This window comes from Pagrus major, chromosome 9, assembly GCF_040436345.1.
Source record: "Pagrus major chromosome 9, Pma_NU_1.0".
Classification (NCBI taxonomy): domain Eukaryota; kingdom Metazoa; phylum Chordata; class Actinopteri; order Spariformes; family Sparidae; genus Pagrus; species Pagrus major.
This window is the reverse complement of record NC_133223.1, coordinates 34968778-34991966: the sequence shown is the minus strand read 5'-3', so window position 1 is coordinate 34991966 and position 23189 is coordinate 34968778. Positions and strand designations below refer to the sequence as shown.

The window sequence follows — 23189 nt, the reverse complement described above, 5'->3', positions numbered from 1 at the left end:
ATTAAATGACTCAGATCGGGATCGGGGTAAAAAAAACCTGATCGGGACATCCCTAATTTATTCACTCTATTCAACTATTGATCCTTGATGACACTGTATTCCTTGGTGTTCTATGTACTTACTCTACCTTATTCACTATCTATTTATTGTGTGTACTGTGTTTTTGTACTGTGCCAGTATGCAAGCTGCTGAAACCAATTGCCCCTGGTGGGATTAATAAAGTTGTCTGAGTCTGAGTCTGAGTCACACCGACACACCACACACACAGACACACACACACACAGAGGATACCTTTGATTTGTCCTGAAATGTCACATTTAGCATTTCAACAGAACAAACTGTGTGTCAATGTGTGTCGACGTGTGTGCACATGTGCACTGTATGTGTTCATAATACAGCAGTGTGTGTGTGTGTGTGTATGTGTGCTGAAGCATGATGTAGGTCAGCACTAATTCATTCATGCCTGAGGTTGACAAGAAACACACTGACACCAATGTGTCTCTGTCCTCCACACACACACACACACACACACACACACTCAGTCTGACCCTCAGTCTTACACTCAGTCTGTGTTTGCAGGGAGAAGATCGACACGTCAACTGAGTTGTTTTATTTGTTTTTATTTTGTTCCTCATAACTTCTTCTTTGGTTTATTTTACTGTTTGTTTCCTTTTATTTTCACATTTTTGAAACTAAATATATCCATTAAAAATGCTTACTGTGCACATCTCGGCAGAAACAACACGCCAAAGATGACACAGTTAGCTTAGTGTTAGCCTGCAGCTAGCTCATTGTTAGCCTGCAGCATCACTTCCAGACTCTGCTCCTGTGTGATGCAGACACTCAGCTGACTGGTGCTGGAGGACATGTTGGGTCACTGAGCGTAGACCCAGTAAACAAGCCTGCTTATATTTATCTTTCAATATTTATCTTTTCAATAAAAATCTAACATGTTCTGCCCTCAATGTTTCCCCGTCGTATCAAAATGGTGTCAAACATGGATCATTTTCAAGGATTAGTATCAAAGTTAGAAACTGCAGCATTGTGACGACACTAGGTCTCCTCTGACTCCGTCTCTTTATATAGATATTAACTATTTATTCTACAATACTGTCGTCTTACTGGTGCTTTATTCTGTACATCTACTTCCTGTCTGTCCGTCCTGATCAGCGGTCCCTCCTCTGTTTCTTTCTCCTGTTGTTCTCCTCAGTCTGGAGGCTCTGACGACAGACGAGTCGATTCAGATTTTAAAGTGCCTCGAGGTGAATGTGTGATTTTGTTTTTTATAAATAAAGTTGACTTGACTTCATCACATCATCCTTATTTTCTCTCTTTCAGCCATCTGATGTCCTGTTAGCTGTGACCTAGTTGGAGGGCTGCCTCCTCTGGCCTGAGGACAGGGCAGAGCGGGCGCACACACACACACAGTTTTTTTTCCATCTCTATCTAAATGTAGATGATTCAGATGTACATGGAATCAAACACACGCTCTGATTCCTCTGACCTGTTTTAATGAACACACTCTGCTGCTCACACTGATGTTTTATGGATTATAATGAAAATACAAACAAGAAGATGAAACACACACACACACACACACACACAGCTCTCACTCCCTGAAGGTGTGAGGAGACACTGTGTTAAATGTTAAGTAATGATCATATTAAACTTATATATGCTGCGATCAAGTCAGATGTTTAGCACATCAGTTTGGAAAAACAACTATTTCATATTAAAGTCAGACAATGAAAACAGTAAATACACATTATACAACAAGTAGTTCCGAACAAGAACTCTGATCGGTCAACAGGAACCTGATCGGACCAGAACAACAACACGCTGAGCTCATGACCCGGTGCGACCAGCTTCATAATACAGCACACATTTACAGACGTCATAGTTCAACCTGTGTGTGATGGTTGTAACAGGACTGAGTTAGCTAACTGAGTGAGCTGAGCTCGTTAGTGTCTGTGTGATAATTATTCAGTTAGAGAACATTAACGTCAGAGACTCAACAGGGACCAGAAATCGTCCTTACCAAGAATCAGTCTACTTGCTGGAGTACTAACTTAGGTTTCATCACACAAAGGTTTACCGATGACACTGATTGATTTCCAGGTCTTAGTCAGACCCCATTTTTTCAATGGAAACAGATACAAAACAATAAAACATTTTTTTATTGTATTTTGAGAGCTGCTTGCCCCAGAACATGTATACACAGTGATTATATATTTTATTGAGTTGGTAACAGTTGTGCAATCTCAGTATGACACTGGAGCGTTACTGATGCTGTGTGTGATGTTTGTGATGTGATGACACTCAGCTGCACTGCTGCTGGATATCTGGGGCCATGCAAATACTAAAAATTAAGATATTGATATATCGGAGGACATTTTTATAAAAAGGAGGATATAAAGGTAATGGAGGCAGTTTAACAATAAACTTTGCTGTCCAAAATGACACGAGTGCACTGAAACAGTAACTCTAACTGCAGATACAGATTTATCTGTCAGATCAATATCAGGGGCCATCGGGCTCCAATGAACTCAACGCTGAGTGTGTGAGGCTGCCGCTGACTCAGCAGGTGTTAGACAATAACATGCTAATATGAGCCACTAGCCAGCGAAAGCTAGTTAGCCTGCTTGCTAGCTGGAATACACAGAGTGAATCAGGATAAACTACAGTTATAGATCAACATGGAGGCTGTCAGCTGTCAGTCAACTGTAACCATGGAAACACCACCCACAGTACAGCTGCTGTTCTCATTAATCTGTCCAACATTGATTATCAGTTCATATTTCATGTTTCTGCTCTGACGATCAATGACAACACGCACCAACTATGACACACACACACACACACACACACACACACACAGCCATGACATATGGCTGAAAGCTCAGGAACAGTCAAGTGTTCTTGAGTTGAGGACTTTTATCATAAACATGATGATTAGAAAATATTTCCATTTATGAATCTCCATGAAAACACTAAAACTGAAGAAAGCAACAGAGCGGTACAACCACGCCTGTGTGTGTGTGTGTGTGTGTGTGTGTGTACATTTTATGACATCATTAATACTTAATGTGAAATTAAATGATTAAACTGAGCTGATTGTTTAATTAAAGGGTTAATCCACCTGAAACCTGCTGCACCTGAGATCCACCAACAACCAATCACATGTGACCCAGAGTACACACAGCCAATCCCTGTCAGTCACAGTGAAGGCCACTGAAGGCTGGACAGTTAACACATTTCACACACAGCCATCTGTTACACAAGACTAACACATCCTGCAGATGGAGCACAGGCCATACAAGGTGTTATATAAGAGATTATAACCAACAACAAGTTTATGAACCAGAGTTACACTTCAGATGGAGGAGGCTGAGGGACAGGAGGAAGAAGAAGAAGAAGAAGCAGAAGAAGAAGAAGAAGAAGAAGAAGAAGAGAAGAAGAAGTAGAAGTAGAAGTAGAAGAAGAAGATGAGGAAGAAGAAGAAGCAGCAGCAGCAGCAGAAGCAGAAGCTGACATGTCAGTAGGGATATACTTTGGTTTCAAACTGAGAAAAGCAGATGGTGTTTTTAGTCACCCGACTTGTTGCTTACGTGACGAGTCATTTCAGTGCTATTCTCAGGTATTCTGGGAAATGTAGGAGAAATATTTTGTCCAGATAACAACGCTCCTGTTCCTAAATAACTGCTGCAGAGAGCAAACAGAAAAGTAAACTACGAATATTAAAAAGGAAAAACTGAAATATGTAATCATGTCAGCTGCGCACAAACACACACACACACACACACACTGTGCTCATGTATAACACTGCCAGGCTTCTGATAAAGACGCCATCTTTCCAAACGCTCAGCTTGTTTCGCCCCCGCAGGAGCTGTTCCTGGCACCAACACTGAAGGTGGAGGCTAATACTCCTTCAACTGGAAAACCAATCGCCATGGTTTCCAACACACACACACACACACACACACACACACACACACACAGCCTCCTGCAGCAGTACCATGTGTTTTCAATGAGCAGCAGGAGGTCGAGTTACATTACAACTACCTCTGCTAACAGCTAACAGCTAACCAGAACCAGCTGTGGATGGGACTGTGTGTGTGTGTGCGTGTGTGTGTCTGCACATGCTCAGTAGAGACTTGGCTCCAGGGCCTCGGTGAAGAAAATGTGTTGGGTTGGACTTCATAAGAGTTGTTGATCAAAGGATGAAGAGCTTCAGTCAAGAAACGTCAGAATTATTTTAGCTAATACTGATCCGTTAAAATATGAGCAGATGGTTGTGAGCAAGTTATCTTTATTTTACACATCGTTGAAAAACTAAAGATTTCATTAATCAAATTTATATACGATAATGAATTGATTTCAATCAGGAAGCAGAGCCCGACAGATTTATCAGCTGATACGACCCTTTCATAGGTCTGGCAAAGACACATTGCTATCTGCATATTTGTTTTCTAATATGTGCCGATATTAAAACTTGATTTTACAGAACATATAATGCAGAAAACGATGCTTGGAGTGATTTAAAATGGTGTCATCATGTACTCTGTCCAGCAGAGCACACTGTGACTCCATTATTAACAACACAGTCCTGTCCCTGACAACCGTCCTGTCCCTGACAACCGTCCTGTTCCTGACAACAGTCCTGTCCCTGACAACCGTCCTGTCCCTGACAACCGTCCTGTCCCTGACAACCGTCCTGTTCCTGACAACAGTCCTGTCCCTGACAACAGTCCTGTCCCTGGTGCTTATATGTTATCTCCTTGCTAATGTTAGCATGTAGCAGGCCAGAGCATCTTTCTACAGCTCAGCAGTAGAAGGTGTGGTGGAGGTTTGAGTCTGTTGAGTGATAATTTAATTCATTAATAAATTCAAGTTGATGATCTACTTTGTGAGAGGCGATGGGAAGTAAATAAACAGCGTCCCAACATTAACAGTGAAACACTGATAATCAGGAAATAATCTTCTCTGATTGGAGTTAAACTGAATTAACGGTTCAGAAGTTAAACAAAGCTGCTGCATGAATCTCATCACCAGCTCTATGGAGGATCAGTGCTTTAGTTGAGAGCAGTGCTGGAATGTAACTAAGTACAATTTACAGGTACTTGTACATTACTTGAGTATTTGTGGCATTTTATGCTACTTTTTCTGTTCCACCACACTTCAGAGGGGAACTGTGCTGCTCCTTAATCCCTCCCCTCCGAGCTCGTATCGCTCTCCCCTCGGAGCCTCCCGCGACACACCCCCTCCCGCAACATGCAACAAGAGCGACAAGCCGGCCGGCAGAAACCAAATACGGCGCCAGCTTTGAATGCGGAGTAACGATGTCGGATTCACAGGTAAAGTTGCTACAATGCACGTTGAAACTAACGTAAATCTTGTAAGTCATTACAATGTCCACAGCTAAGCTCCACAGCCAAGCTAGCGTAACGTCATTAGCATGTTACAGCTACGTTACATGTTACAGCTACGTAATAAGTTACTATTTATCAACAGCTAAGTTAGCTCTGGTACTGGGATAACAAGGGACGAGACGAGGGACAAGACGAGGCATGACCAGGAGCAGGGGAGTGAGTGAGGGGATTGGATGGAGGGTCCGAGAGAGAGGGTGCAAATTTGAGCAAGGGGAAACTCCCATCCTGACCGGATGGCTGCTATTGGTCAATTTCTTTGCAGTTTTGCAGGCGCTAGAGAGAATGGATTTATTTGGTTCCTTTTGCTCTTCACATGTAGACGTGTAGGTCGTACTATTGGGCCATAACCACCATCTAAATAATGTTAATAATAATGATCAATCTTTCACATCGTAGACCATAGCTTTAACTCTACATTTGTCAAATTCGGTGCACAGTCCACACAGAACAGGTGTTTTCTTCACTTCAGCTCAAACACTCAGTGTTTCAGCTGCCACATCGACAATCAGTGGATTTTCCCTCTTAAATCAGTCTCTGAAATCCCACATCAGCCGGGCTCCATCAGGATCCATTGGATCAGAACAGACAGAGGGAGATTAACACTACCTGACTGACAATATTCAATCCTAACCTAACTAACAGTCCCACGACAAGCAGCTGCTCCGTCAGACAGACTGAGTCCTGACAGCGTCTCAGATCTGTGTTCACTTTAACCAGGAGGTCAGTCAGGGTGTCACATGGGTCGAGCCTCAATCCAAACATTTAGCCCATAAAACAGGATCAACACTGTTGGATTATGTAAGAGCTGAGCAGAGTGAATGTAGGCCATCCATCCAGTACTGAGCCCAGTTAGACATGAAGAGGATAATGAACCAGAGAGAGTCACTGCTGAGAGGACACAGTTACTGCTCCGAGACACAGGAGACAGGACAGACTTAGTGCAGTGAGAGGATAGGAAGGAAGGATATAAGGAAGGAAGGATATAAGGATGGAAGGATATAAGGAAGGATATAAGGAAGGAAGGCTATAAGGAAGGAAGTATATAAGGATGGAAGGATATAAGGAAGGAAGGATATAAGGACGGAAGGATATAAGGAAGGAAGGATATAAGGACAGAAGGATATAAGGACCGAAGGATATAAGGAAGGAAGGATATAAGGACCGAAGGATATAAGGAAGGAAGTATATAAGAAAGGAAGTATATAAGGAAGGAACTATTTAAGGAAGGAAGGATATAAGGACGGAAGGATATAAGGATGGAAGGATATAAGGAAGGCTATAAGGAAGGAAGTATATAAGGACGGAAGGATATAAGGAAGGAAGGATATAAGGACGGAAGGATATAAGGAAGGAAGTATATAAGGACAGAAGGATATAAGGAAGGAAGGATATAAGGAAGGATATAAGGAAGGAAGGCTATAAGGAAGGAAGTATATAAGGACGGAAGGATATAAGGAAGGAAGGATATAAGGACGGAAGGATATAAGGAAGGAAGTATATAAGGACGGAAGGATATAAGGAAGGAAGGATATAAGGACGGAAGGATATAAGGAAGGAAGTATATAAGGACGGAAGGATATAAGGACGGAAGGATATAAGGAAGGAAGTATATAAGGATGGAAGGATATAAGGACGGAAGGATATAAGGACGGAAGGATATAAGGACGGAAGGATATAAGGAAGGAAGTATATAAGGATGGAAGGATATAAGGACGGAAGGATATAAGGAAGGAAGTATATAAGGATGGAAGGATATAAGGACGGAAGGATATAAGGACGGAAGGAAGGAGGGAAGAGGAAACACTTTAAACTGGACACAGGAGAGAGAAGAAAGGCATGAGGGAGGATTTGGTCAAAATGAAGAATATGGATCAATAAGTCTGATTGATAATGCAGCCTATCTGTCTCAAATTAGAGCTACAGCAGATTCATTAATTAGTTTGTCACTATAAAATAGATTACCAAATATGTTAATAACCAATTCATCAGCTTCAATAATTTTTACAATTGTGAAAAAAAACAAAAAGTCAGAATTCTGTGATGTCAGCTTGTTAAAGGTTCTGGTTTCGACACTGATCGACATTTTTCACTGTTTTATCACATTTTAGAGACCAAACGATTAATAAATCAATTAATCCAGAGAATAATCACCAACAGCTGCAGCCCCACTGTAACACACACACACACACACACACACACACTCTAACAGTAACTGTAACACTAACTGTAATTCTAATTGTAACACTAACTGTAACTGTAACTCTAACTGTAACACTAACTGTAACTGTAACACTAACACTAACTCTAACTGTAACACTAACTGTAACTGTAACACTAACTGTAACTGTAACACTAACTGTAACTGTAACTGTAACACTAACTCTAACTGTAACACTAACTGTAACTGTAACACTAACACTAACTGTAACACTAACTGTAACTGTAACACTAACACTAACTCTAACTGTGATACTAACTGTAACTGTAACACTAACTGTAACACTAACTCTAACTGTAACTGTAACACTAACTGTAACACTAACTCTAACTGTTACTGTAACACTAACTCTAAATGTAACACTAACTGTAACTGTAACACTAACACTAACTCTAACTGTGATACTAACTGTAACTGTAACACTAACTGTAACACTAACTCTAACTGTAACTGTAACACTAACTGTAACTCTAACTGTAACACTAACTCTAACTGTAACACTAACACTAACTCTAACTGTAACACTAACTGTAACTGTAACACTAACTCTAACTGTAACGCTAACTGTAACTCTAACTGTAACACTAACTCTAACTGTAACTGTAACACTAACTGTAACTCTAACTGTAACACTAACTCTAACTGTAACTGTAACACTAACTCTAACTGTAACTGTAACACTAACTGTAACTCTAACTGTAACACTAACTCTAACTGTAACTGTAACACTAACTGTAACACTAACCAGGGTTTCCTCTACATGTAATTGATTGTGGCGCACCGCCACGGCAAAATAAAAGCTGCCACACCTTCAGAATAATGTTTTGGGTTTTTTTACCTTGTTTTTATGTTGTTTTATGTTTATGTTAATGTAAATTATTGTATGAAATGTGAATTTTGGCACAAAACATGGTGTTTTTCATGAAATGTGACGCTACGCTGCAAATACCCTTATTTTGAAAAACCAACACCGGAGTCATCACCTGCCTGCCTGGCTGCGGCGTGCGAAAGACGAAGAGAGTGGAGACGACAGTCCGACGTGGAGGGAGAGAAAAGGGTGAAAGACAGGTACCTAAGCTGGGTTATATTTGATACAGTTTTGTTCAAACTACAGAAAAAATCCTGAGTCGGGATAAATGTGTTATTGATTGGTTAATACAGGATGCGCATTATTTCTATTATTATTTCAGAGAGATTCTTTTTTTTTTTTTTTTTTTTTGTGCCTAATAAAGCGTGTCGAGTCTTTGGTTATACAGTAGAGAGAGATATTATTTTGTTGTAGATAAATTTTTAACTGTAAAACTTAATTTTCTATTGATAGAGGAAACCCATTACGTTTCAGATACACGTTTTGAACAGCACGACATAACGTTAGCTTAGGTAATGCCCAGGTAATTTTCTGCCATGACTCTTTTCTGGTTACATTTTCAGATGAGTAGAAAGAAAAATAAAGTGCTCTCAGCCAGTATTTTTACATTGTAGCTATTTTCTTCAAATGGATGGACTGCCTTTTTCTTTTGTACACATTCTATGCAGGAAGAGATGTTTATTTGACTGTATTCAGTATAGACTAGTTTAGTTATTTAACTTTGAAATATATCTTTAATTTGTTGTTGTTGTGTTTGTTGTTTTGGCCTAGTGATACTGCAAGATCCTATTTTCAATTATTATTTTCAATTCATGTACCAGAAACCCTATAGTAAATAATGTATTTAGAAAAACATTCAGTTTGAAATAGTCATAATTTCACATTTCAAAATTCATGTTGTCGTCGTCGTCATCTACCCCCCTCTTCCACCCGGGCAGACCTCCCCCATGGTTTAAAAAAGTCCTGGAGGAAACCCTGCTAACTGTAACACTAACTGTAACACTAACTATAACACTAACTGTAACACTAACTGTAACTGTAACACTAACTATAACACTAACTGTAACACTAACTGTAACTGTAACACTAACTATAACACTAACTGTAACACTAACTGTAACTTTAACACTAACAGTAACTGTAACTATAACACTAACTGTAACTGTAACACTAACTATAATTGTAACACTAACTGTAACTGTAACACTAATTGTAACTGTAACTGTAACTCTAACACTTACTGTAACTGTAACACTAACTATAACACTAACTGTAACACTAACTATAACACTAACTGTAACTGTAACACTAACAGTAACTGTAACACTAACTATAACACTAACTGTAACTGTAACACTAACAGTAACTGTAACTGTAACACTAACTATAACACTAACTGTAACACTAACTATAACACTAACTAACTGTAACACTAACAGTAACTGTAACTGTAACTCTAACACTTACTGTAACACTTACTGTACTGTACTGTAACACTAACACTTACTGTAACACTAACTGTAACACTAACTGTAACTGTAACTCTAACTCTAACTGTAACTGTAACACTAACACTAACTGTAACTGTAACTCTAACTGTAACACTAACACTAACTGTAACTGTAACTGTAACTCTAACACTTACTGTAACACTAACTGTAACTGTAACTCTAACTGTAACTCTAACTGTAACTGTAACACTAACACTTACTGTAACACTAACTGTAACTCTAACTCTAACTGTAACTGTAACACTAACTGTAACTCAAACACTTACTGTAACACTAACTGTAACTCTAACTCTAACACTTACTGTAACACTAACTCTAACTGTAACTGTAACACTAACTGTAACTCTAACACTTACTGTAACACTAACTGTAACTGTAACTCTAACACTTACTGTAACACTAACTGTAACTGTAACACTAACACTTACTGTAACACTAACTCTAACTGTAACTGTAACACTAACACTTACTGTAACACTAACTGTAACTGTAACACTAACACTTACTGTAACACTAACTGTAACTGTAACTGTAACTCTAACACTTACTCTAACACTTACTGTAACACTAACTGTAACTGTAACACTAACACTTACTGTAACTGTAACACTAACTGTAACTGTAACACTTACTGTAACACTAACTGTAACTGTAACTGTAACTCTAACACTTACTCTAACACTTACTGTAACACTAACTGTAACTGTAACTCTAACACTTACTGTAACACTAACACTTACTGTAACACTAACTCTAACTGTAACTGTAACACTAACACTTACTCTAACACTTACTGTAACACTAACTGTAACTGTAACACTAACACTTACTGTAACTGTAACACTAACTGTAACTGTAACACTTACTGTAACACTAACTGTAACTGTAACACTAACACTTACTGTAACACTAACTGTAACTGTAACACTAACTGTAACTGTAACTGTAACTGTAACACTAACACTTACTGTAACACTAACTGTAACTGTAACACTAACTCTAACTGTAACTCTAACACTTACTGTAACACTAACACTTACTGTAACTGTAACACTAACACTTACTGTAACACTAACTGTAACTGTAACTGTAACACTAACACTTACTGTAACACTAACTGTAACTGTAACTGTAACACTAACACTTACTGTAACACTAACTGTAACTGTAACTCTAACTGTAACTGTAACATTAACTGTAACACTAACACTTACTGTAACTGTAACACTAACTGTAACTGTAACTGTAACTCTAACACTTACTGTAACACTAACTGTAACTGTAACACTAACTGTAACTGTAACTGTAACCACCTGCAGTCAACACTCTCATCATCACGCTGGGACACTATCTGTAACTGTAACTCTAACACTTACTGTAACACTAACTCTAACTGTAACTGTAACACTAACACTTACTGTAACACTAACTCTAACTGTAACTGTAACACTAACACTTACTGTAACACTAACTGTAACTGTAACTGTAACACTAACACTTACTGTAACACTAACTGTAACTGTAACTCTAACTGTAACTGTAACATTAACTGTAACACTAACACTAACACTTACTGTAACACTAACTGTAACTGTAACACTAACTGTAACTGTAACTCTAACACTTACTGTAACACTAACACTTACTGTAACACTAACACTTACTGTAACTGTAACACTAACACTTACTGTAACACTAACTGTAACTGTAACCACCTGCAGTCAACACTCTCATCATCACGCTGGGACACTATCTGTAACTGTAACTGTAACACTTACTGTAACACTAACTGTAACTGTAACACTAACACTTACTGTAACACTTACTGTAACTGTAACTGTAACCACCTGCAGTCAACACTCTCATCATCACGCTGGGACACTATCTGTGGAAAGTGTCGCACCAGACTCCGTTGAGAAATATCCGTGTATTGACTCCTGCTCGTCTGCAGATGTCACACAGCTTAAAGAACATTTTTAAAGACAATTTACGAACAAACACGAATCTCTCTGTCACTCGGCATTAACGCAACACACCAATTAACAAGTGGAATAGCAACTTTTAAAACTAAAAGACTTAATTACGTAAGATTCTAACAGTCAGTTTTGTTACAGAAGACGTGATTATAACTATGAACCACTTATAAAAGTTGACCTGTCATTAAAACAGACGCTGGTGTTTTAATAAGTGGGGATGAAGTGTTCAGTACTTCGTCACTTTCACCTTCCAGTGAATGTAACGGAGCCGCTGCTGTCATGCCATCACTCCCACTCCACACCGCCCACTCCCTGCTAACATTAGCCCGTTATCTGAGGGGAAACTCGCCGTGTATTCCTGCAGTATTAGTACTACATGTACCTGGACATAGTTGGTCTCGCAGTACTCCGCTACTCTCTCCAGGTTGGTGAAACTGTCCAGCAGCGCTCTCCGTCCCGCCGGGATCTCCTCCTCCAGCAGCATTTGTAGCTCCGCCATCTTTACATGCTGGAATACTAACGGCTGCGGCGCGCGCTCACTGGATGTGTGCTGCTGCGTTCACGAGCGTGTGGGAACTATCACAACTATGACACGATCACCGGGATCAGACGGGAGAGATGTGACTCAACGGAAGAGCAGGTCGACAGACAGATGACACCGAATCGTGTAATAATAAGAAGAAACGTGTTACATCCGTGGTACCGATGACACAGTCTGCGAAAAACGTGTCATTATGACGAGATCTTCCTCTCCATCAGTTAAATGATGCGTTCAGGTGCCACTCGTCTATCGATAATCCTGCAGGACGTAAAGCCATCACTCAGAGAAACTTTGACTTCTTTGTTATAAATGTAAAGATGTCAAAAGTATGAATGCAAGTTATCTGTCTAACATCAGAAAAGTGCAGTATGACGGGCCATATCTCTTTATATCTGATTAAATACATTAGTTAAAAATGTGCTACTTTGGCTCTGATGCAGCATGTAATCTGTAAAGTAACTAGTAACTAAAGTTATCAAATAAATGTAGTGGAGTGGAAGTATAAAGTAACATAGTGGAAATACTCAAGTACAGTACAAGTGCCTCAAAACTGTACTTAAGTACAGCACTAACTAAATGTACTTAGTTACACTGTTTGCCATCCGGTGATGGAATGTAAGTAAGTACAATGACTTAAGTACTGTACTGTAACTAAAGCTGTCAGATAAATGTAATGGAGTAGAAATACAAAATGCCATGAAAAGAAAAGATTCCTGATGTAATGTAACGTCCATAACTGTGATGTACTGTAAGTACATTTACTCAACTACTGTACTTTTTTTAGGGACTTGTACTCGAGTATTTCCATTTTCTGTGACTTTATACTTCCACTTGACTACATTTTGGAGACAGACATTGTATTTTTTACTCCACTACACTTATTTGACAACTTTAGTAACTAGTTACTTTACAGATTACATGCTGCTTCAGAGCCAAAGGGTTAGGGTTAACCCTAACCCTTTAAATTAATTGATTTAATCATTAATCAGATAAAAAAAACGGTGATTGTGATGACCATTAAATATTGAATATCAGATCTCCTCAGCTGATTCTTGAAGCAGCAGCACCACCCTGTGGTCAGAAGCTGTAAACAACAACACCAAACAACTGACATCATTTACTGTACATGTACTGTATTTATTTATTTATTTATTTACAAAATCCCACAGAGGTAAACAAAGTGTGTGTGACATGTTGTAGAAAAACATAGAGTGAATATAAAGAAGGTGCTGCTGTGTGGTGCTGAGGTTCAGGCGGGGATGTCCAGAGCCTCGTCTGTTCTCGGGTATCCCTCCACCTCCATGGTCATCAGGAACTCTGCAGAGAAAACAGATCATCAGATTATTACACAGTCACCTCAGTGACGTGACCCTACACTGACCTGAGTGGGCGCCGTCTGATGGTAGCTTTAAGAACAACACTGTGACAAACAGTAACACACACAGCTCTGTTTCCCTCTCAGACGCGTCTCAGCTGTCCAGAGGATCTGAAGTGGTCAAACCTTGTCTCCACATTAATGAAAGTCCCTGTTTCATATCAGCTCTGGATCAACAAGCCTCCAAAAATAAGTTCAACACTAACCATGAACACAAGCTGTGTTCTCCTGATATGAAACAGATTCTGCTAGAGGAGCAAACTTAGACAAGTCACATTAACCTGACAGGTAACCTGACAGGTAACATTACAGGTAACCTGACAGGTAACATGACAGGTAACCTGAGAGGTAACCTGACAGGTAACATGACAGGTAACCTGAGAGGTAACCTGACAGGTAACATGACAGTTAACCTGACAGGTAACCTGACAGGTAACATGACAGGTAACCTGAGTGGTAACCTGACAGGTAACATGACAGGTAACCTGAGCGGTAACCTGACAGGTAACATGACAGTTAACCTGACAGGTAACATGACAGTTAACCTGACAGGTAACATGACAGGTAACCTGAGAGGTAACCTGACAGGTAACATGACAGTTAACCTGACAGGTAACCTGACAGGTAACATGACAGGTAACCTGAGTGGTAACATGACAGGTAACATGACAGGTAACCTGAGCGGTAACCTGACAGGTAACATGACAGTTAACCTGACAGGTAACATGACAGGTAACCTGAGAGGTAACATGACAGGTAACCTGTGAGGTAACCTGACAGGTAACATGACAGTTAACCTGACAGGTAACATGACAGTTAACCTGACAGGTAACATGACAGTTAACCTGACAGGTAACATGACAGGTAACCTGAGTGGTAACCTGACAGGTAACATGACAGTTAACCTGACAGGTAACATGACAGGTAACATGACAGTTAACCTGACAGGTAACATGACAGGTAACCTGAGAGGTAACATGACAGGTAACATGACAGTTAACCTGACAGGTAACATGACAGGTAACCTGAGAGGTAACCTGACAGGTAACATGACAGGTAACCTGACAGGTAACCTGACAGGTAACATGACAGGTAACATGACAGTTAACCTGACAGGTAACATGACAGGTAACCTGAGAGGTAACCTGACAGGTAACATGACAGGTAACCTGAGTGGTAACCTGACAGGTAACATGACAGGTAACCTGAGCGGTAACCTGACAGGTAACATGACAGTTAACCTGACAGGTAACATGACATTTAACCTGACAGGTAACCTGACAGTTAACCTGACAGGTAACATGACAGTTAACCTGAGAGGTAACATGACAGTTAACCTGACAGGTAACATGACAGTTAACCTGACAGGTAACCTGACAGTTAACCTGACAGGTAACATGACAGTTAACCTGAGAGGTAATCAGACTACAGAAACTGTCAGTATAAACCTGGTCTGACCTTCTGTGTAGTCGATGTCGGGCCGTGTGGAGACCACAGCCCAGGCCAGGCCCACCAACAGCGCCACCACCAGGTTCACCACAATCCAGGGCCGCAGGATCTGCTGCTCTGAACCTGGAGGCCTGCAGGCGGCGACGGTCAGTAGAGTACAGTAGAGTACAGTAGATTACAGTAGAGTACAGTAGAGTACAGTAGATTACAGTAGAGTACAGTAGAGTACAGTAGAGTACAGTAGATTACAGTAGAGTACAGTAAGTATGAGAGTACTAGTTCTCACCACAGAGTCTCGTTGGCTGTAGGATAGAGGTTGATGCGATCGCTGGTCATCTGCTGACTGAGGGACAGGATCAGGGCGATGAAGTACACTGAACACACAGAACAGTCATCACTACACACACAGTAATCAAGTATTCACAGCTTTATGAAGTACTAATACACACTGTACAAATACAATCACCATCATAACCATCATTATCATCATCATCACCATCATTTTCATCACCATCATCATCATCACCATCATTATCATCATCACCATCATCACCATCATTATCACCATCATTATCATCATCACCATCATCACCATCACCATCACCATCATCATCACCATCATTATCACCATCATTATCATCATCACCATCATCACCATCACCATCACCATCACCATCATCATCACCATCATTATCATCATCACCATCATTATCGCCATCCTCATCATCACCATCATCATCACCATCATTATCATCACCATCACCATCATCATCATTATCATCACCATCATCATCACCATCATCACCATCACCACCATCATCATCACCATCATCATCACCATCATTACCATCACCACCATCATCACCATCATCATCACCATCATTACCATGATCATCACCACCATCATCATCACCATCATCACCATCATCACCATCATTACCATCACCACCATCATCATCACCATCATCATCACCATCATTACCATGATCATCACCACCATCATCACCATCACCACCATCATCACCATCACCATCATCATCATCACCATCACCATCATCACCATCATCACCATCATCATCATCACCATCGTCATCATCATCATCACCATCATCATCACCATCATCACCATCATCATCATCATCACCATCATTATCATCACCATCACCATCATCATCACCATCATCACCATCACCATCATTACCATGATCATCACCACCATCATCATCACCATCATCACCATCACCACCATCATCATCACCATCATCATCACCATCATTACCATGATCATCACCACCATCATCATCACCATCATCACCATCATCACCACCATCATCATCACCATCATCACCATCATCACCACCATCATCATCACCATCATCACCATCACCACCATCATCATCACCATCATCATCACCATCATCACCACCATCATCATCACCATCATTATCACCATCATCACCATCATTATCATCATCATTATCATCACCATCATCATCACCATCATCATCACCATCATCACCACCATCATCATCACCATCATTATCACCATCATCACCATCATTATCATCATCACATCATTATCATCACCATCACCATGATCACCACCATCATCATCACCATCATCACCACCATCATCATCACCACCATCATCACCATCATTATCATTATCATCATCACCATCACCATCACCATCATCATCATCACCATCATCACCATCACCATCACCATCATTATCATCACCATCACCACCAGCATCACCATCATCATCACCATCATCACCATCATCACCATCACCATCACCATCATTATCATCACCATCACCATCACCACCATCACCATCATCACCATCATCACCATCACCATCATCACATCATCATCATCATCACCATCATCACCATCATCATCATCACCATCATCACCATCACCATCATCACATCATCATCATCATCACCATCATCACCATCATCATCATCACCATCATCACCATCATTATCATCATCACCATCATCACCATCATCATCATCACCATCATCACCATCATCATCATCACCATCATCATCATCACCATCATCACCATCATCATCATCACCATCATCATCATCATCATCATCACCATCGTCATCATCATCATCACCATCATCATCACCATCATCACCATCATCATCATCACCATCATCACCATCATCATCACCATCGTCATCATCATCACCATCACCATCATCACCATCATTATCATCACCATCATCATCATCACCATCACCATCATCACCATCACCATCATCTTCATCATGTGTGACTCACAGAAAGAAGCCAGAGCAGCAGGATCCAGAGTGAGGAAGCCTCTCAGAGCCATGGAGGCCTTGGCCAGGTTCACCCTGCAGGTAACAACAGGTGTGACTTCATGTGTGGATTCAGTTCAGTCTGGTTAATGTTGAGCAGTGGTGTGCACAGGGAGGGCGGTCGTGTTGAAAAACGCACGCTAAAGTGCCCTCTTGGTTGGCAAAAAACACACTAAACTCCAGAAGACTATTAAGACCAAGAAATACTATGAAACATTACTGTTGCAATGACTTTCATGTTGGGCCCTTTTTTGATCTATATTGAGCCAGAACTATATCTCACAGAACCAGTTTGGATTATCTGGTGCTAATATGGTGTTAAAATGCACTAGAATACAGGAAATGGCATCTACTAAATTGAAAATGTTCTGGGGGAGGACCCCCAGACCCCCTAAGGTTTTATTTCCTTAATACATCCATGTCTCTGTGTGTTCTTCACAGTCCAACCTTGAATCTACACAGTTCTCGTGGATGCTGATCCTAACTACAAACTAACTTGAGTAGTCTGTCTAGTTAGTCTGTTTTAAGGCTATATAATGTGCCATTTGTATAACATATAAACATGTCTAAAATGCCCTCGAGAACATGCGGAATTTAGTGCCCTCTTCAGTGGCGAGAACGCGCTGTATGTGCCCTTTTTTTTCTTTTCGCCCCTGCCCTTCAAAAAGTCTGTGCACGCCACTGATGTTGAGGCTCACAGACCTGTCGAACGCTGACACGGTGCTGATGGCGAGCAGCAGGTAGAGCAGAGACTGAGCAGGGTAGGCCAGCAGGTGATACTGCTGCAGCAGGTTGGGCAGCGTGGTCATCTGTTCACCTGCCAACACGTACACGACGATGATGTTCCACACGGCATAACCAGCCAGGAAACCATGAGAGAACAGACCGATCACCCTGCAGACGACAGGAAACACAGCACAGGTCAGAGGTTATTACATCATTATTACAGATACTGGCTTCTGATTGGCTGAGGTGCCACAGTTTGGAGCAATCCAGCAGCCAAACATACACACATTAAATAATCACCAGGTGAACCTGTAGTAACCTGCTGATGTCAGCAGCTGTCTGTGAACACACGTCTGTTTCAAATGATCCAACACTGAACCCGTCACCACAACATCACCAGACTCCCTTAACAAATGTAGTGATTTAAGAGTTGTTGAGTTAAAACAAACTTTATAACGTAGTGAAACTCTGTCTCTGACAGACTCTGAATCATTGTCTCCTTCTTGTAAATTCAGCATTAAATGAAAACAGTAAGTTGTTTGTTTCCTTGTAAAAAGTGTCAGTTTGTGGCAGCATGGCTGCACCAGCCTGTCTGCTTCTGTGTCTAAAGTGCTAAAGTCTGACCTGCCAACATTTAGCAGCTGTTTGAACACACTGTTTACACTGATTTCACCATTTACACTCAATTTATGAAAGAAGAAACATTTTATTGATCTAAACATGTCACATTTTACAGATACACTAAACAGTAACCAGTATAGGCTACTTCTTTGTCCCCAGACTCCCTTAACAAATGTGTCAGTTTAGTGAGTTGTTGAGTTGGAGACACTTTATAAACTGTGTGAAACTCTGTCTCTGACTGATTCTGACTTATTTGTTCCTTCTTGTAAATTCAGCAAATGTTCTAAATAAAGTTCTTTCTGTCTTTGAGTAGAAACATGGAGTCTGTTTGTCAGTGATGGACGGGTTTGTTTCATATAGAGCAGGAAGTGACATCACATCACAGGTTGATGTAGCTGTGAACTGACGGACTGAGAGCTGAACACTGATTGGATCACTGAGGATGGACGGTGATACAGGTGTGAACAGGACCTCTGCCCTCGTAGTGAGGGTTACTAACCTGCTCCTTAAAGTGAAGGCGAGTCAAGGCCATCCTCAGTAATGGAAACAAGTGTGTGTGTTGTGGTTGTGTGTAAAGTATGTAATGTGTGTAACATGTGTAACGTGTTTTTGCACACCTGAAGCCACTGTGGACTCTCATGGCGACATCTCTGGTGGTCCAGATCTGTCGGGGGTCCATGTAGTCGTCCATCGGCTCAGAGTGTCTCAGATGATCGACTCGCTCTGCCTGGAAACGTCCTGCATGATCACAGGAGTTCATGTAGAGTCAAGTTTGATCCTGTATTGTTTTATCTGAACTGTTCTGGTTCTGACGGCTGTGAAGCTGCTGTTTACTTCAGACCTTCAGTAGTAAATGTGTGTGTGTTCTCTGCTGCTGAGTTACCGACTCATCTTTAAATCAGACTCACTGTTTCTCTCCACGAAGACCTTCCCGACCGGCTGACTGTGTCCGTGTGGAGCGGAGAACAGGGAATGCTGGGGGATGGGGGACTGGGTGTCTGTGATGATGTCATCGTCTTCAGCTCCCAGGTCGTTGCTGCTGTGCTCCGTCGCCTTCACCTTCCTGACAGGTGACATCACAAACAAGATTTCATCAAAAGTAACTTTTATCCTTGTTCTGGCTTTGTCACAATATTAATTAAATATTAAAACATTTCAACTATTAGATGTGATTCATGTTCCCCTCAGGACGACTCCCTCTTTAGGTCAGCGTTGATCAAACACTTTGGTTTCTATCATCAGTGAGTATGGTGATGATGATGGTGATGATGATGATGATGATGGTGATGATGATGGTGATGATGGTGATGATGATGATGATAATGATGGTGATGATGGTGATAATGATGATGGTGATGATGGTGGTGATAATGATGGTGATGATGGTGATGATGATGATGATGATGGTGATAATGATGGTGATGATGGTGATGATGATGATGATAATGATGGTGATGATGATGGTGATGATGATGGTGATGATGATGATAATGATGGTGATGATGATGGTGATGATGATGATAATGATGGTGATGATGATGATGATAATGATGGTGATGATGATGGTGATGATGATGGTGATGATGATGATAATGATGGTGATGATGATGATGATGATGATGGTGATGATGATGGTGATGATGATGGTGATGATGGTGGTGATGATGATGGTGATGATGATGGTGATGATGATGGTGATGATGATGATGATGATGATAATGATGGTGATGATGGTGATGATGGTGATGATGATAATGATGGTGATGATGATGATGATGATGATGATGATGGTGATGATGATGGTGATGATGGTGGTGATGATGATGGTGATGATGATGATGATGATGATGGTGATGATGATGGTGATGATGGTGGTGATGATGATGGTGATGATGGTGATGATGATAATGATGGTGATGGTGATGATGGTGATGATGATGGTGATGGTGATGATGATAATGATGGTGATGGTGGTGATGATGGTGATGATGGTGATGATGGTGATGATGATGATAATGATGATGATGATGATAATGATGGTGATGGTGATGATGGTGGTGATGATGGTGATGATGGTGATGATGGTGATGATGATGATGATGATGGTGATGATGATGGTGATGATGGTGATGATGATGGTGATGATGATGATGGTGATGATGGTGATGATGATGGTGATGATGGTGGTGATGATGATGGTGATGATGATGGTGATGATGATGGTGATGATGATGATGATAATGATGGTGATGATGGTGATGATGATGGTGATGATGATGATGATGATAATGATGGTGATGATGGTGATGATGGTGATGATGGTGGTGATGATGGTGATGATGGTGATGATGGTGATGATGATAATGATGGTGATGATGGTGATGATGATGGTGATGATGGTGATGATGATGGTGATGATGGTGGTGATGATGATGGTGATGATGATGGTGATGATGATGATGATAATGATGGTGATGATGGTGATGATGATGGTGATGATGATGATGATGATAATGATGGTGATGATGGTGATGATGGTGATGATGATGTCGATGATAATGATAATGATGATGGTGATGATGGTGATGATGATGGTGATGAAGATACTGTACTGTACTCACCTCTTCCTCTTGGTCTTCCTGGTCACAGCCACGGTCGTCTCCTCTCCATCCATCAGGGCTTCGTCCATGTTGCCGTTGGGTAGGTCGGCGTTCTCTGTGTCCTGGTCTGACAGGAACCATCACAGGTTTATTATCAGACGTGTTAACAGTAGTCTTTCTGAATAAAATCTGTTTTATACTAGGACATGTTCATAAAGAAGAACAGAACACACTGATAGAAGAGGCTAAGAAACACAGTGGATCAGAGCTCTGATGGATTCTTTTGGTTCTGCTCAGCACACAAACTAACACCTGTCTCAGTTTATCTTCTCTGCATAATGTCTAAATAAACTCTAATCTTAAAAGGTTTTTTCTCAGAATGCAGCCTGGTGCTCCGGCCCTTCTTTTTTTCTCCATTTTCTTCTTTCGCCTCACTTTTCTAACTTCATGAGTGAGTTATTGAAGCTGAGCAGCTTGTAAGAAGACTTGTGTTGTGTTGTTTTACTGTGGACCTCAGTTTCCTCCACACGGGTCAATGATTCTGATTCACGTACTGAACGTAACTGAAGTTCTGTACGTTCAGTCAGGAACCACAATGTTTTCTATTCCTGACCAAACTGTGACTGTTTGATGAAGCGTCCATGACTCCTGCTGCCGCGCTGCAGCGCTACTGGGATCAGTGATATAATGAGGATGTGTTGCTCATTAACCTGTCAGTGTCCTGATCTCCCTGCAGACACTCAGCTTCTTTATTTCACCTGCAGCTTTAAAACAAGAATATAAACCAACAACGTCTCTGAGGGAGACTCCTCAGACTGAGCATCTCAACCTGTTTCACAGACACATTCATAGAAAGTGGACTCTAATCCACCATCAGTCTGGTTCAGTCTGGTTCAGTCTGTGTCCCAGTTTGTTTCTAATGCAGACGTCCCTGCAGGTCCGAGTGCGTCTGAGAGCTCAGGTCAGGAGGTCTCTGATCTCCAGTGGAACAGTTAACATCAACAGTTGTTCTACCGATAGTCAGAGCCTTCTTCTTCTTCTTCTTCTTCTGTGGTGCTGGATCCTGCGGCTCTGGGGTCAGCGGGTCTCTGCTGTCACAGTGACCCCTGCTGGTCACCTCCTCCATCTCTACCTCCAGACCCACTGAGGAGAACACAGAGAGTTCAGTAGAACAGAACAGAACAGAACAGAACAGAACAGAACAGACGGTCTCACCTTCTCCCTGCTCCTCTCCATCATTCACCTCCTTCTTCGTCTTCTTCTTCTTGCTCTTCACCGTCGGCATCTTCTCTGGAACAGATCAAAACATGAGTGAAGTCCATCAGGAGGATCTCTCAGTGAGACGGAGAGCTTTTATTTAGGTCAGTTGATTAAAGGTTAACGAGGATGCAGGTGGTGATGCTGTTTGAGATAATTGGATCAGGTTGAGCTCTGAGGACAGGGGGACAGGAGGAGTGTGAGTCCCACTGGTCTGGATTCAGAGAACAACTTCCTGTCCACAGAAACACAGCGAGTATCAGGATTTGAACTGCAGAC

General features: G+C 41.1%; 2 protein-coding genes across 3 annotated transcripts in view; both read right to left on the bottom strand.

The window, feature by feature from the left end:
- The window catches only part of LOC141002327 (abl interactor 2-like), a 32019-nt gene extending 19518 nt beyond the window's left edge, over positions 1 to 12501 (bottom strand). For both annotated transcript variants that reach the window (XM_073473621.1, XM_073473623.1), the window contains exon 1: positions 12385 to 12501. In XM_073473621.1, the coding sequence (XP_073329722.1) occupies positions 12385 to 12501 (117 nt within the window). The remainder of the gene's footprint in view (positions 1 to 12384) is intronic.
- A 1291-nt stretch (positions 12502 to 13792) lies between these two features.
- On the bottom strand, positions 13793 to 22948 carry tmem237a (transmembrane protein 237a). Its single transcript, XM_073474170.1, has 10 exons — positions 22869 to 22948; positions 22668 to 22796; positions 21675 to 21780; positions 19962 to 20116; positions 19671 to 19791; positions 18409 to 18600; positions 17669 to 17742; positions 15654 to 15741; positions 15377 to 15498; positions 13793 to 13860 (listed from the first exon to the last, which is right to left on the bottom strand). Exons 1-10 carry the CDS (start codon positions 22936 to 22938, stop codon positions 13793 to 13795), a joined length of 1125 nt encoding a protein of 374 aa, XP_073330271.1. The 5' UTR covers positions 22939 to 22948.
- Between the last annotated feature and the right edge of the window lie 241 nt (positions 22949 to 23189).

Bases quoted from the DNA above. Each gene is read 5' to 3' on its own strand.
- tmem237a (XM_073474170.1), bottom strand. From the start codon at position 22,938: ATGCCGACGGTGAAGAGCAAGAAGAAGAAGACGAAGAAGGAGGTGAAT. The intron at 20,117-21,674 runs GTGAGTACAGTA...GTCACCTGTCAG, and splicing joins AGGAAGACCAAGAGGAAGAG to GAAGGTGAAGGCGACGGAGC. The intron at 17,743-18,408 runs GTCTGTGAGCCT...TGTTACCTGCAG, and splicing joins ACCGTGTCAGCGTTCGACAG to GGTGAACCTGGCCAAGGCCT.